A 16,638-nucleotide genomic window follows, 5' to 3' on the forward strand; every position below is an offset into this window, starting at 1 on the left:
CAATTTCACTTGCGTAAGTTTAGCAAATGGAGGAAATTCTAAAGATATTACTTTTCGGGCCTTTACAAACTGAAGCTCAATTCTTATTCAAAAGAACAGTAGGTTTCAGTACCTACGTGTTTTACTTGACGGTTACAAAGGCTGCGATATTTCCTAAACTGAGTGAGTTCTACTTTTACTGAAAAATGTTCCGTAACACATTGACTGACAAACTTGACAACGCCTGTTTGTGGCTCTTCTGGGTTGAGTGGAAAAGTCAAATCCTGTCGTCCAAGAGCTATCACCACTTCCTCCTCAGAAATAAAAATTTTCTGCTACGCATTGTCATTCCGACGACTTTTTTCGTTGTTTTACCTTTTTGTATTCCTCACTCAGTCGATCTGATTTAAGGACGGTGCCTACTATTGTTACTGCCCATACGTTCTGCGCATCGCGAGATACTCGGGTTTCCTATGGGTGGTGCCTACTAATACAGGAATATTTTTGCGCGGTTTAAAACTATACGGATAAAGCAGAACTTACCAAATGCTTTTGGTATCTCAAAAGAAAATTGGGGGTAACCATGCATTTTTCAGAGATAATTAAGCTTCAATTTAGGAAAAAATCCCATACATTGCTTTATATTTTGGCGTTTTTTAGAGATATTATTGCTTAATTATCTCTGAAAAATGCGTGGTTACCCCCAATTTTCTTTTTGGATTCCAATAGGCCTTGCTAAGATCTGCTTTTCTCGCATAGTCATAAACCGCACAAAAATACTTCGGTATTAGTAGGCACCGTCCTTAAAAGTGTTGTTTGTCCATTTTTTTTTTTTTTTGTCTTTGATGCAAAAGGAAACTTTAAGTTCTGCGGCATTAGCTTTGATTTACTGATTTCTGATCCTCTTGTAGAATTAAAGAGACGGTTTTTACAGCATTTGTTAGCAATTTTTTTATCTTCCCCAGAGCTAGTTCTTCAGACGGAAAATGGCAACTTTGTCTGTGATATTAGATTTCTTCGCGACATTACTATGTTCTTTTTCTTCCACAAAGCCGCGAACTCTACTCTTAATTTTTATTTTATTTATTTTTACATATTTTCTGTTAAAAACCGTGCTTTTACTGTACCGAAGTGGTCGGGAAAAATGGAAAACTTAAGTGCTCTTACAAAACCTGCCGTCTACATCAAAGCCACGTATATTGGCTGCGCCGGGCGTGGTGGGTTTGCACCTGGCAGAGGAAACTAAGCTCTTTACAGACTCTGTAATGGGAAAATCTCCTGTGGTGCCACATTAAGCTTGAGAAAGCTAGTGACGGCTGTTATTGACAGGTTTCACTCGTAAAGGAACAGGCAGCTTCAAAGAACATTACACCCTCACCTCACTGCTGCTTGTTTACAGCATCGCTCGGAGCGTCCACCACAATCACAACGTTTCCACTCGTTTCCAGTCCCCCACCGACGCAGCACCACAGTTTCTCTAAGACCTATCTCATATAATTCATATTCCAGAGTGGTATTATCAGTCATGTCATGTAGGTTTTTCTGTTGACTTTATACTTGACGGCAAAACCAATAATTTAAAAGTAGTTGACGAGTAAACTCATGAGGCATTGATAATTCAACACTATAAATGCAGGCTATTTTAATTTGTGAGTACTTCAGACTAAGTTCATTCAAAAGAAAAAAGCCTTCCTTTAAGAGCTCTTTGTTAATATACTTTGCAAAATAAATAGGAGGTGGGAGCATTCTATCTATTTTAACAGTCATTCACAAAATCAATTTCCCGATTGACACTTCCTTGTCACAAGTCAACTGATACCAGCCCTTTTTCCGTTTGTAACTCTCACGATATAACCTTGTCTGTCAAGGACAGTTCATTTCGCAGTTATTTATTTCCGCGCCTTCTCAAGAATTGAATACAGATTCGAGAGGAAACTGAAAAGCCCTAAATTGTTCCTTCCAGATGTCTACGGAAGAAAACAAGATTATGCACTTTACCGCATATTCATAAATACGCAGCCAGGTTGAGGCTGAAAGCTGTTTCCAGATGATTGAATCTGAAAAACATTCGCTCATGCTTATCACAAGAACAGTCAGTTATTTTTTCAGCTGTCTGTCAGTTATATTGGCAGCTGACACAGGTAAGGACAGCAGATAAATTCAGCCGACAAAACTGAATTTTAATCGGAGCTAAGCGAACTTAATGACCGGTAAGTTTAATCAAATCTAGTGCTTATCAAATGGGCAAACCCTAAGGTTATCCGATAATATCGAATAGATCTTAAATTATCTGCATTAAGAGAGAAGCGATTTTCAATATCGTGTCATATTTATTTCCGCGGACCGCTTGACTCTACTTTTCATCAACAATTTGGTAGTAGCAGATTTATCGCAAACTGAGGTAAGTAATCTCCGCTGAAAAACGTTTTCGACACACTTTGCACTTGGGGGCTGTGATTAAGCGAGTAAGGCAGGAAATGGGTACAAAGCCTGTGTGCGCACAAAACAAAAGGATGTTTCTTCAGCGGAAAACATGAAAAACGCAAAATAAAGTAATTAGCTCCAAAAAAGCTCAAACCAACCTATCGTATCCAATTTTTTGTTTCTAAAGGAAGCTGTTAGCTCAGCCGAATGATGAATGTAAGAATACATTATAAAATATGGGATTTAACGCAAGGGAGGAAAAAGGAAACTGAATCAGTTAAAACTGCAATAAGTCTGTCTCACAGATCAACTAGCAAGTGTCGTAAGAATCCACTGGATAGGCTAGGAGAATTGAATAAATGAAAAGAAATTTTCAGGTAACAAAAAAATATTGGCTTGCTTTTCCGATCGGGCCGAAAGCAAAACAAAAGATGGAAAATGTCTGGAAGTTGATGTTAGGCACATTGCCACGACGATGACAAATTTTCATAATTAACCAACCTGTCATGCTAAAAGTGGCCATCAGGTGTTTATAAGATAATGGCAAGTGCTTCTCCTCGTCTGCATATCACGTGCACACTGAGAGATACGACAATTCGACCTTCTTTGGGGGTATAATATAAACTTGTGTTAGGTACGTTAACTGAACGCACAAAGCGGAGTGTTGACAAAATGCATAAGTAACGCGTTAGAGTTCTAACTGCGCATTCTGTTAGGGAGGTAAGCGTCTCAAAAACAGCGTTACCATGTTGGAATTGCTTGAGTTCTTTTAATACTTTTTTTTAAACTTTTTTTTTAACAGGGGACACCACTCGACGGCCATTAGGGAAAAACGCCGGGAGAACTAACAAAGGAACCATTGCGGCAACAACAAGCTAAAGGAGAGTGTGTGTTATACTGGGCCAGTCGTAGAGCTTTGCTGCATTTACCGGCAGAGCGGAGCATTATATCTTTTTCACTCGAGAAGAAATTTAAGTCATGGAAAACGCAACGCAAGTAGCTGGAGAAGACAACTACGACACGGACAACAAGATGATGGAGTTCAGCGCGGAATTCGACACATTTCCAATCGTGCTGGCTTGCTGCATCATCGCCATCAACCTGACCGTTATAATCCTGTTTATTCGCAACCGCTCTCTTAAAAGTGTCACCAACTCGTTTCTCGTAAGTCTGGCGGCTAGTGACCTGCTGGCCGGCCTGCTCGGTATTCCACTGTCTATCAGCTGCTCAGTGTTTGGAGACAACATTTTTTGCCCGCCCGCGCAGTTGATATGGCGATTTATATCTGTGTCCACGGTACTACACATCCTACTTGTCTTTGTGGACCGCTACATAGCGATAAAATACGCTATGCGATACCACAGCATCATCACGTGGACAGTGTTTTTTGCGCTCACAATCCTCGCGTGGACCTCAGCCGCATTTGTGAGTCTTATTCAATTGTCCTGGCGCGCAAACGCCAGCATAGACGAAGATGAAGAGACGAATGCAGCTCAGGTCATATACGACCTGACCATTTTCGCTCTTTTTTTTGCGTTGCCACTTTGCGTAATGGCCTTCACGTATGGCTGTATTTTTATCACGGTACGATACCACGAGCGGCAGATTTGGCGATATCACAGCCCCTCGGATCCTGAACACGCATGCGTTGTGCACAACAGAGCTCAGCGCAAGACAGCCATCATCTTCCTAGCCATGTTGATTGTGTTCGTAGTTTGCTGGTTTCCGTACTTTGTCTTGAGCTTTCAAGAGGAGTTTGGTCACGGTGACGCCCTTCCAATCTGGGTCATGTATGTCTTCTACTACTACACGCGCTTTTTTACCTCGCTATCCAACCCTTTGTTATACGTTCTTGGGAAGAAAGATTTCAGAGAGGCACTGGTTCAAGCAATTTGCAAGAAAAGTAATGCAAGGACTGAGAAGCGAGCGAGTAAGGCAATGACGGCTTTGTGCGGAATACAGCAAAGTAATGGCGCGGTAACGAGCATCTAAAGGGGGCTATTTCATGGCCCGGGAATTTTTAGTCTTTGGGTCAAAACCGTACTGAAATTAAACAATGCTAATTGCAGTACACTGGTAGGGTGACATTCAACAGAACTGGCGGGAGTTTTATTTTTTGGTTTCCATTGGTGAAAGTTTAACTTTTGGCTTCTCAAAGTTTTACTAAAAATAGCTGACATAGTCCCTCAAATGGTGGCTGTGCCATTCTGTCGCGCTGAAAAACAGGCGCATTTTCTCAAGTGAAAAAGTATGTAAAATAGCACTGGTAAGCAGACACTATGGGCCAGTTATTTAAACAGAGTCTAACTTAGGCCGTGGCTTAAGACAATTATTGGGCCTCCAAATCTGTTTATAAGTGGTTTGTTTTAAACAGATAAATAGTTTTTTAGTCTGGGATACAAGCCTTCTTGTTACCGCCAGCAGCAGACAATGTTTAGATATGACTGTTGGCAAAATTGAAAATGACTTAGAACGTGGTTTTGTTAAACACCGTCTAAACTGTCTTTTAATGACTGACCCTAAAGTTTCGACTTTGTATATTCAAAGTACGTTTTGTGAATAGTATATTCAGTAGAAAAAAAACCATAGTCCTTTTTTTTCTACCGTAAGAATCAGTTTACGGTCTAGTATAATTTGTTTTCTTGTAAGAACTCTCTTAGCAACAAGAAAGGATTACCTTATCCTCTCTTCAGTGTTAGCAATAATTCAGTCTATGAGAATCGCTTTTTCTTTTATGAAACGGCAATAAATAAATTGAAGTCGAATAATCAAAATTAGGGCTGCTAAGGTCTAGGATAGTGCAGCCATTTTCCTTTGATGTTGTAAAACAGCACGTTGCATGATTGCAGACAAGTGTACAAAGTTGAATCATGAATTGTCGCAAACACCTGAACGTCTAGATGGGGTGTTTTGTAATTATCAACACGGACCGTAACAAACTTCTTATGCGATGAGCACATGTCAAGTGTGTAATGGTGAAACGCACCCTCAAATCACAAAAGACTTGCCATTGCGTGTTAAAAACTGAAACACTATTGTTTAAAAAACAGCCGATCAAAGCATTGCAACCAATTTCAAGATAACATACGGTAAGTAATTACACTTATCAAGGAGCATTTGATTACAAGAAATCTCCCGCCACTTTCAATAAATGCGTGTCATTCTCAGAAAATGTAAGACCCTTTTAGTAATCAGCCCTCATTTTAATCCAACACTTGACGTTTTCTCCTCCGGCGATTTTTTTAGTTTGAAAACCTACAAGATTAAAATCAGCCAACATAAGATAATGGGCAATTCTAATTCTCTTAAGGGCAAATTGTTTCAGAGTATTAGCTTCTTTAATCTTCTCGCCTTAAATGTCGAGCTTGATGAAGGAGTGCTTATCTCAGGTGTAGGAAATAAAAGCATAAGTTGTTTTTAATAATGTATTTCTCAAGACTTTCTTAGGATAAACGGAGCGGAAGTAAATCCTTTAGACATAAGAGGAACTGAAAAAGAGCAAACGTGCCGTTAACTTTGAACGCAAGGCAGGCTAGTAATGTTTTACGCTAACAACAAAACTTCAAAAACTTTTTCCTCTTGATTCCACTTTTAGTGCAACAAGGAAACACTTGGCGCGCAGACTTAAACGTCTCCCGAGAACAAAGAATTGATGTGGTAAAAACCACTCGAAAGAGAGAATGTATTTACTTCACTGAATGAGTTTATTTGCTGCGATATCTGTTTCGGGAAAAGAGCATCTTTAAAAAATACATAATCCGTAGTCTCTACTTCCTTGTTTTTCTTGGTTGGTGGTGATTGGCGCATTTCGATCCTCGCTTTAGGCCAAACGTCGCGCTACTGCCGTACCGAACTAAATTCAAGAATTTAATTCGACTTAAACACGGCAGTAGCACGACGTTTGAAACCATTTAGTTTGGCAGGCTGAATTAAGTTCGGCACGACTATTTAGCACGGCAGTAGCACGGCAGGCCCTGTCGTGCCGCACAGCAGTAGCGCGACTTGGTTTCAAACGGCGTGCCATTGCCGTGCCGAACTAAATTCATAAATTATTTTAATGTATTTTGAGTTAGTTTCCTCGTTTTACGCATTTTTTGTATTTTAGAATTTGGCGCGATTGAATTAAATTCGACGTTTAATTTGAAACCACTGCCGTTCTACTGCCGTGCCACTGCCGGGTCAAATTAATTTAAGTTCGGCACGGCAGTAGCACAACGTTTGGAACAGGCCTTAAATCATCTTTGTATTATTTGCTGTATTTTTCGGTCGTTTTGACGGATCTACACGGATACTACAAACAGACCATGCGCGCAAGTACGGATGTTTTTAATTTTTCCCCTTTGAGAAGAAGATAGGCAAGTAGATAAGAAGCATTTAACCAGATATTTTACAAATTCAGGAAATTGTTTCTGGATTAAAAGGTGGTACGTGCAACGCCAAAATAATAAACGCGAGACGCAAAACAAATACCACAATTTACGGAAATCATAATATTTTCTAAAGTAAACAGCGGTGATATCCAGGCGACTTCATCAAAACCAATCCCTCAAAGCAGTCCTTTGAGGAGGCTCGCAGCAATTTTTCTGAACTTAGTTTTGACATTTTCTCGCATGGAAGATAAACTTCGATTTCCTTCATATTACATCGTCATTTCAACATATGATCAAAGTTATTTTTTCATCGGTTTCCAAGCAATAATTGTTACCATAGCAACGATAGCCTAGAGCATCTCATTATAATCATTGTGGATTATCTTGAAATCTAGTCAGACACTTTCTGACGAAACTTTCAGGATTTAAACTACTCAATCTAGACAACTTGTAAGCCGAAATTATAAAAAATGATCTGTAAGAACGTTTTCAAGTAAATAATGAATCAATTTTTACGGGCTAATTTTGTTAATTCCCGCATTTTCCAACAATATCTCTGGAAAAATAAAACTTGGCACAGGAGAAACAAAAACCTCTTTCGACGAATAGCGATCTAGGCGAAATGCCTATGTCGGTTGTACAAACCGACACCTACGTGAAGCATTGCCGGCAGAACACGGTATAAGCCTTAACGGTCAACGATTGGGAAACCTGACATGAAACACATGCATGAACTGTGCAGACCAAGCTTAACCGGCGAGAACTTTTCGGTACTCCAAAGGTGACGGAACTAGTTTGACTGTTTTGTGTACGAGATGTTGTCAGTTATAAAGAGCTGAACAATTCGCGCAAGAGTAGTTTATTTAAATAAGCTTTCCACGCACAACTGAATGCAGCTTTTTATACTAATTTTATTCATTTTGAACTCTTGATCTATGTCTGATCTTGACAACTTAAACTGACTTTATTTCTTGAGTAATGATGTTAGCTTTTACATCGAAACGTCGAATATTTTTTAATTTATATGTTGATGGCTTAAAATTAACATTTTAACTTCCTCAGTGAAAGGGGCATTTAAGTCTTCCAGTCACCGCGAATCCACTTACCTTTTATTTGTGTTAAACACTATGCCTTCTGCCACCGTTTATGCCGTCGTGCCGGCTGTGAACGTATAACAGAGCGGGCGCTTACAGGCGTATCAACCCATCTACCGCAATGGGAAGAACGTACATGCCACAGGTAATCAAAAGTGTAATTTTCAAATTAAAATAGCCCGCTTCATACAACATATAAATGATTCAATTCAGAACCTTCTAATTAATCAAAGTGATTAATTCCCCTATTTCAATAACGGCCATATTGCCCGTGAAGTGCCTTTATTTTAAAAATCTTCCCTGTCACGATACATTAGCAATTTAATCTAAATCGACGAAGAAAATCCTGTCTATTCTTGAGATGTGTTCTCTTGTAAAGATTACCTTATTTTTTATCTTTACAATCCGTATTGCTCCTTTTCTGTTGATTTTTTTACTTTGTTTTCAGATGCTAAGTCGTAAACGAGTCTCCGATAAGCGCCCATCTTTTTTGGTTGACGCAGTCTCAAATTAAACTTAGCGCGGACAAGCCGTTTTAATAATTAAAATCAGAAATGTTTTTCCGGAGTCTCGCGTTCGATTGATCGTATCGGAATATTAAAAATAAAAAGAACAGTTTCAAGTTTTATTGTGCTAGGCTGGGAGGCGGCTTATCTGCAAACTATTGCTCCCACGCGACATTCAAGACCATCTTCTTATTTCGATAACTCCAAAAACCTGGCTTAAGTGGGATTTTTAGCAAATATTGTGCCTATCAGTCATTCCATAATAAGGCTGATCGAAGATACCTTTAGCTCGGTCACGATAAACTCAATAAAATTATCCGATAAATTCGATCTATTAGAACAATCACTTTCCGGCGGAAATACTTTATATCTTAACAGAATACGTTAAAATTTTACTGTGACCAAAAAGAACTAAATCCCAATAAAGCATCTCTTTAAAAAACGTTTTAATCAAGAAAGGTAGGCGATATTGTAAATGGATAAAAGGATAAGTTTTTAAAGGAACTGTGGTGCTGGGTCGGGTGGGAGAGTGAAAATGAATAGTTAGTCTTATGAACTGAGTTGGGTTGGGTGAATTAGTGACGTTTCGATCGCTGGGTTGGGTGTGGTTTACTGATATGTTCAATGTTGCCCTATTTCGTGCGGTCAGAAGATGATTATGTCGAAGTCTCCCGTCTTACTAAGCCATTTAAGACTTGAGGTTAGCCTCTCTTCGTAATTTTAATGTATTTGCTTTGTTTTATGTTAGTTTATCCTATTCACTGTATAGTAGTGTCTTCACTGTTATTTTATTTTATTTTTTTTGTTATATTTAGTCCATCTACATATACGGATAAACTTTGTACTTGTAATATGTCCTCAGATCAGTAATATAATTAGTTATATTTCTAATTTTCAATAAAATGTTGTTGTTATTATTTTTTGAAACATGGTTACGTCAACAACAAATTAAAACTAAACTGACATTAGTTGAATGAAATTCGTTCCAGTTGATTAGAAGTGCTGGGTTGAAAGATGACAGTGCCACAGGCACACTCGGAAAAAGAAAATCCCAGTTCTTCCATTAGGATTCGAACCTATATGACCTTCCGATCACTAATTCGGATGCTCTATCACTGAGCTACAGGGCTGGATTCTAGGGAATTCATGCGGCAAAAGTCCTGCATACTGCTAGGATTTGAATTTAACAACTGGAAAGGTCATAAGCTCGACTCCTGTTGGGAGAACTCGGATTTTCTTTTTCCGATTATGCCCGTGTCACTGACTGAAAAATTCATCTATCATTTAATCGCCATATAAACATGACAGATTTCACAAGATGAATTTTTGGTCTACTTTTTTTCCGCTTTCCGTGTTTTCTCGATCTAAGGAAAGGCCACACACCGTCAAATGTTTGGGAGAATGATTTGGGTGTCGAGCGACTGCAGCAAGCTCAGATGCGTTTACACCCTTCCTTTCAAGGACTCGCAGGTGCTGGCGGGAATGGTCCCCTTGTCTCCTTTCTGGTTGGCCTTTGCGTAATGTGTATGTTATGTGAAACATGACCTTTGCGGAAGTGCCAGAAAAAAAACCAAAACCAATGGTCACACGGCTCCGCTGTTTGACTAGTGCCTCTGGTCGCGCACAGCCATATCACCCATGGTAGTGTTCATTTGATAAGAAGAACGCAACCGGTTTGTGACTCACCTGACAGCGTAACAGATGAAATCAAATACTTAAACAACGTTTACAGTACGAAAAACTACATCGAGGACTTTATCCCAAACGTAGGGATAGGGGATAACCCATAGGGGTAGGGGGATCCCCGTATAAAAAGACTTTTTAGACGCAAAGCGTACAGGAACAGTGACTCTTAAGCGACAAAAACTAACCTGTCAACTGTCACTTTAAATCCTCGGAGACCCAGGGGCATTTTGTTGGCGCGGGACGAAGTGAGAACCTGGCGAAAATAGGCGGAGCATAAGTTTTCAAGGACGACAAAACTTTTTTCACGCCCCTATTTTTGGCGGAGTTTTACTTAGTCCCACACTATCACTACATGTAGCGACTATACCTTACATTAAAGGGACTTCTGAAACTATCCCACGTGCAGATCCTTCAAAGCTAAAACATCCGTGTTGCTCACAAAACTATCACTACTTTAAGACAACTACTGGCGAATGTTAAGGATAGAGGCGAGCGGCAGACAGGGAGCAGAACAGTCTACATCTGAAAGATCAAGTGCTGCGACTGCCAGGCCGTTTATACTGCTGACAGTAGCAGAAATTTGAAGATACGACTGACAGAACTCACACGAGTTGCTAGAAATAGTGATATTGATAATCACACCACTGAACACCATTTACAAAAGAAGCACAGAATCGACTGGGGCTTCCTATTTAAATGCGTTAGCTGGTAACGAATCACTCGCGAAACTGGTTAACAAACCTAAAACAAACACTCACTGAACCGTTGCTCACATGCACCTTACAAACGACCTATTGATGATATCACCAAGACAGACAATACGCGAGTATCTTCACTTTTATTAAAATTCAATTTCTAGAAACAAATTAGCTAATTTTACTAACAATCAGATCAAGGAACAGTTTATTAACAAAGACGGAACGACGCGTGCCAATAACTTTGCAATATTCAATGCCAATAACACCACGGCTTAACTGGCAGACGGGCAATAACATCGTGGCTTCATTGACCAATCAGGGTCAATAACTAGGACTGACAATACTCGCATCGCTTGACTCTAACAATGACTTCCGGTAAGGTTGTCGAAACGTCAATCCAGATGATCATACCCCAGTCAGCTTTACAGATTCATGAAAGATAAGTGATAAACTATGTTACCATCCAATATCAAGTTTTTAACAATTTTCCAATAACACGAAATAGAATCCGGAAACCTTCCAGACCGAATCTAAGCACACCGTCTACACTACATACATACATACAACCTTTATTTATACACGATAAAAATGTCAAAGCTAACAAGCTTGTGGGGTCGTGTACTAGTAAAATACATAACAAAACTACAATTATTAGATAAAAATCATATCATATATCCTTTTCGTGCCTCGTGGCACATAGGGCCTTCACAGAGCTTCTCCACTCCTCTCTATTGGTTGCTGCGGTCCGCACCTCCTCCCACGATCTCCAACCTGCTTCTTGCCTTTCTTTCTCCACTGTCCGTCTCCAGGTGGTTTTTGGTCTTCCCCTTCTCCTTTTACCTTCTGGTGCCCAGCTCATGGTAACATTGCAATCATCATTGCGATCTTTCCTAAGAATATGGCCAATCATTTTCCATCTTCGAGACATCACTTCCACACTCAGTGGCTTCATGCTTGCTCTTTCCAGTAGCTCTTTGGTACTGACATGGTCTGGCCATCGGATTCGGAAGATCTTACGTAGGCATCTATTATGGAACACATTCACTGCTTTATCATCTCCTTTGTTCATCTTCCATGTCTCAGATCCATAGAGTAACACTGGCACTACTAGTGTTTTATACAGCCTCAGTTTTGTTTTCCTCGAGATGTTATTAGAGATCCAGATCTTCTTTAGTTTGTTAGTTCTTACGAAATAAAATTTTGATAAAAACGAATGAAGTCAATAGTTAAAAATAAATAAAATTCTCCGATCTTTTGTTGATTAATTGTGGGGCTTAAACATTGAAATTAAAATCCTTAAAAGTGTGACAATTAACAACATTTTTCAAAAAGGATTTCAGGTCTGTGCACTCAAGTATCGATCTATCAGATCACCTTATAGCGTTCCAGAGGACAGCCCCTCTATAGGAAAAGGAGTTTTGAACGTATTTGGAGGTAAAACTCGGTGCTATCAGCCCATGCTTCAGTCGCGAAGAAGGTCTGTTGCCGTGGACAACAAACTCTTCAGATAAAGTGCTAGGGAGCATGCCATGATAACCTTTGAAAAAAAGTTTAATTAAAGAACTTTTATTCGTTTTCGTTTGAAACGCACACTTTTTGACACGTTTGCGCCTATCGTCCACACTAAAACGCTCGAAAACGCCGAGGAAAACGGAGTCTTTCGAAAACGGTTTCAAAGTGCAAAATTTTGAGATGAAAATAGTAAACAGATCCCAGGCGTTTCATCGTTTCTAAGCGTTTTATTGTGGAAAGCTAAAAACGATACGGCAACGCTAGTGTAGGCGTAAATATTTTGCTTCGTTTTGAAAACGCATCACTGTGGACAGTATCCAACACTGACACCATTTACTAAAATCTCACTCAACCCGTAAAGCTCCATTTGCTAATCTCTCGTATAATAATAATAATAATAATAATAATAATAATAATAATAATAATAATAATAATAATAATAATAATAATAATAATAATAATAATTCGCTATTCCTACACGTAGTTTGGGCCACGTTTAACGCCCCAGTCTATGTATAACCTTATGGCATACATACGTTTTTAGAACTGTCACAATAATAATAATAATAATAATAATAATAATAATAATAGTAATAATAATTGTTTATTGCAGTAACTTACTGAATTAACGAGTTATATCATAATTAAAACTAAATAAAGTCAACTAAATATATCCTGATAACATTATATGAAATCTATATACACTACATCGGAATATGCATCACATTGTCAGAAATACTCAAAAGTGAAAAAGTCTTCAGTGCACTCAGTTCTGCAGGTAGTAACGCTCTTATGAAAGTACAGTTGGTCTGATTAGTGTCTCAAGGTGTAGGGACAGCTATTGTCCGCGCGTGTCGGTAAAAGAGGATGAAGAGGGTGATTTAATCAGTGGCTGTCAATGTTACAATTTCTCCATAAATGCAACATCAGCCTCCAATAGTGTATCACCATGTAAGGTTTCATATCATTTCAGACTTGGTTCTTAAAGAAAGCGGAGAGACCTTGAGAATGGAAGAATGTTTTGGAGATATAGATTTGTAGAATAAACCATTAATGCTATGTTTCCTGTTCACAGGACCCAAGAATCTATTAGAAGAAAGAAAGGCTTTCACCGCTGATGATCGTTTTGCAATCAACTCGGCTTGCTGGAACAATATAGTAATCGGATATACTGATCATGACGTAAAATCACTGAATAAAATCACTGCTCGATCTGGAAAAACTGTTTATTCTGTTGTGTGTGCTAGGTTGAATTTCTTAGATTCTCTTAATCCAAATTATTGTCGAGTAGTTGTAGCAATTTAGTGAACGCAAGGAAACGTCCAACCAAAATATGCTTATGGAAATTAAATAAAGTGCTCGTAAACATTTTTGGACAATATCGTGTTTTTGTATTGCAACAGTACACTGTTTGCTCACAGGTAATAAAAGGTAATGGTTATGAGGCCTGAGAAACGTCTTTGATATATGTTTTTGTTAGCATTTTTGGCCTTGACCGTGCACAAACCACAACAGATTTGAAATATGTTCGAGCAACTGACCAATAGAAACGTTCCTGTTAAGATATTCAACTGTAGTGTGAACTTTAAAACAAAGGATTGTGCACGGTAGCGACCCTTCCAACATGATTGTAACACCATTGCTTTCATGGCAAGGTTTCATAACCAGTCCCACAATTAACGATGGTTTGTCATAAAATAAATTCATGGTATAAACAAGAAATCTAAGTTTACTGATGTCGAGACAAACATGCCGACAATGTTCTGCATCTTTGTCGTAATATTGTGTCCATACCTGGGCAATATTGTGTTTACATACATGTTGAAATGTTTGCCATAAAAATAAATTCAGGGAATAAACACGAAATCTAAGTCAACAAGGTCGAGCACCGCATATGATCAAAACAGGATGTCTGGTGGATATCTCCGAGTGACGTATTAAGCCTAAAATATTCAAAGACGAAAACACTGAGAATTTGTAAGATTGAAGATGAACAACACATCTGAAGCGAGCTTACATGCCGACGAAATCACAAAAACCGAGCCTTACTTCTCCTTTGCAACAGACTTCGTGCTGCCTGTCTTCGCGTGTTATATGATCATTGTTGCAGTCGCGATTGTTGGAAACGTGATGGTTTTTTACGCGGTCATAATCGACAGAAATCTACGAAACAATCCTACAACGCTATTGCTTTTGTCACTGGCGCTATCTGATTTGGTCTCGGTGATCATTGTAGCGCCTCTGGATATAGATGTGTTTTTTGTTCGAGGAGTCTGGGTCCACGGAGAGCTCATGTGCACACTTTGGTCCATAGCCTGTGAAACGACCGTACCTTCTGTAATTTGGACTCTCCTCGTCATCAGCGTTGATCGATACAAGAGTCTAAGTGATCCTCTGAATCGTTTTCGTCTTTACCCCTTCATGACTCGCAAACGAGCTTTGACCATCAATCTTTTTATATGGTTTTACAGCATGTTATTCGCTTCAATTCCATCCATAGGTTGGAGAAATGCTCAAGGAGAATCGGTTATCTATGAAGGTATATGTTGGTACCCACACACCCGAGCTTATTCGTTGCTAACAAATTTTCTGAACATCAACCTGCCGTTGCTCATCACCTCAGGGATTCATATCAAGATTTATCGCATTGCGTGTGAACGACATAAGAACTCAGTTGCCCAAGGTAGACTAGCCTACATGGATAAGTTTTACTTAAGGAACCTTCAAGCAGCCAAAACTGTGTGCATGTTTGTCGGAGTTTTTTTTTTCTGCTGGGTTCCATATTCAACTTATATTATTGTGCTCTGTCTGTGTGATTTGTGTTCGGAAGTTATACCAGAAGAGGCTACCCCCCTTTTACTTATGCTTGGTTACCTAAACTCCGCACTTAACCCTTTTCTGTTCGCACTCCGAAACAAAAGCTTTAAAGTTTTTTACTCGAAAATGTTCAGATCAGCGTTACTAAAGTCAATCCCAAAGGTTCGAAAAGATTCAACATTAATGGAACTCACTTTCACTTCTGAGATCCCAGATTTAACGGACGAGGATGTTTGTCTGCAGTGGATTTCAATCCAACCACAGGAAGAACGCTATGGTGAAACAGTGTTCCGGGATGTGAATATGTAAATAATTGATGTAAACAATTGATGTTAAACCTGATCAACGAGAAACGCGGGTACTTAACTGTAATATCGAATACTATCCACATTATCCTGAGTGGGTGTATGTGGCAATGGTTATAACGTAGAAGACCTATCAACATCTCATGGATTTTGCGCTTCACATTCGCCTACTTCCATTATTCAGCGTAATGTTAACACATTCTAGTCGCATCAATAAATTTAAGTTACAAGTACGTCACATCCGCAGTCACTCTATTCTTCTTTTATGTCATTCTCAAAGTAAACGACATTGATCGATCAGTACGTGTTGTTTGTGTGGTTACTGGTTTGAACAGCAACGTATAAATATGGTTTAAATTTATGAATTACGACGTTGTTATTGTACAGGATCAGTAATAAATACTAAAGCAACTTTCTGATAACAGCTTTTGTTGGGTGGTTGCACAAAAGGCGGCGGAACGGAAACTCGATAAAGCCCCAGGAGTAACGTTTAAACGTTTTTCGAATGCACGGCTCAACTTCATTTAACACTTTGTGTCGAATTCGTTGGGAAAATATTTGGTCGAAAAAAAAAAACATTCCTTCAATGTGGGTTCTAAAAGGTCCAACGTTTGTTGGATGGCAATGTTGTACGTAAAGCTAAACTTCATCCAGAACTTTTGTGTCCAATTTTTGGGCAAGATGCTCTGGGCACGAGGATTGAAAACAAAACATTCCTCCAAATATGTTGAATGAACGGCTAAATTTCATCCAGCACCTAGCGTGTCCATTTGCTGGGAAAGATGTTTGATTAAAAACAAAATGTTCTTCCAACATGGAGTTCCAAACCTTGCAACGTACGTTGTTGGACCAACAAAATCTTGCATACTGTGTAACACGAAAATTTTGGGGGAGTTTTATTTTGCGGATTGGCAATTTTTTGTGATTTGCGGGAACAAATATTTGCGGTTCGAGATGACTGAAATTTCTTGCTGAGGACTAATTTTTGCGATGCTCTGGTTCAAGTCATTGAGTCACAGTTCACTCTACTTACATATTAGAGACATATCGCTGTAATACCTTACTGCGCAAAGGGACTGAACAACAACAATACAAAAAGACTACCCCTACCATGCACAGCCAAACACTGTTTCGTTAATACGGTTTGCCACGACCGGTATTACCGTATATTATTTTATAAGAAAGCAGTAGGAATGTTTGAATTACCGTAGCTGAAACCTTTCCAGGCACACCGAGGTCTTTCGAGT

At 39.1% G+C, this 16,638-nt stretch overlaps 2 protein-coding genes across 4 annotated transcripts; both read left to right on the forward strand.

Annotated features, from left to right (window-relative positions):
• Positions 1-788: 788 nt before the first annotated feature.
• On the forward strand, positions 789-6,540 carry LOC146486984 (histamine H2 receptor-like). Of its 3 annotated transcripts, none has more exons than XM_085091343.1 (2): positions 789-2,120; positions 3,206-6,540. In XM_085091343.1, the coding sequence occupies exon 2, from the start codon at positions 3,382-3,384 to the stop codon at positions 4,393-4,395; it is 1,014 nt and encodes a 337-aa protein (XP_084947469.1). In that variant the 5' UTR covers positions 789-2,120; positions 3,206-3,381; the 3' UTR covers positions 4,396-6,540. The 3 variants fall into 3 exon arrangements, with proteins under 3 accessions (XP_084947469.1, XP_084947461.1, XP_084947454.1); XM_085091335.1 differs by lacking the exon at positions 789-2,120 and adding an exon at positions 2,150-2,380; XM_085091328.1 differs by lacking the exon at positions 789-2,120 and adding an exon at positions 2,748-3,123.
• Positions 6,541-12,853: 6,313 nt separating this feature from the next.
• On the forward strand, positions 12,854-15,694 carry LOC146486985 (adenosine receptor A2b-like). The gene has a single exon (XM_085091399.1). The coding sequence runs from the start codon at positions 14,259-14,261 to the stop codon at positions 15,393-15,395; it is 1,137 nt and encodes a 378-aa protein (XP_084947525.1). The 5' UTR covers positions 12,854-14,258; the 3' UTR covers positions 15,396-15,694.
• Positions 15,695-16,638: the final 944 nt, after the last annotated feature.

Source organism: Pavona decussata, unplaced genomic scaffold, assembly GCF_977016875.1.
Source record: "Pavona decussata unplaced genomic scaffold, jaPavDecu1.1 SCAFFOLD_19, whole genome shotgun sequence".
Classification (NCBI taxonomy): domain Eukaryota; kingdom Metazoa; phylum Cnidaria; class Anthozoa; order Scleractinia; family Agariciidae; genus Pavona; species Pavona decussata.

What these genes read in the sequence shown, in the direction of transcription:
- LOC146486985 (XM_085091399.1), top strand. Translation starts at nt 14,259, where the DNA reads ATGAACAACACATCTGAAGCGAGCTTACATGCCGACGAAATCACAAAA.
- LOC146486984 (XM_085091343.1), top strand. Translation starts at nt 3,382, where the DNA reads ATGGAAAACGCAACGCAAGTAGCTGGAGAAGACAACTACGACACGGAC.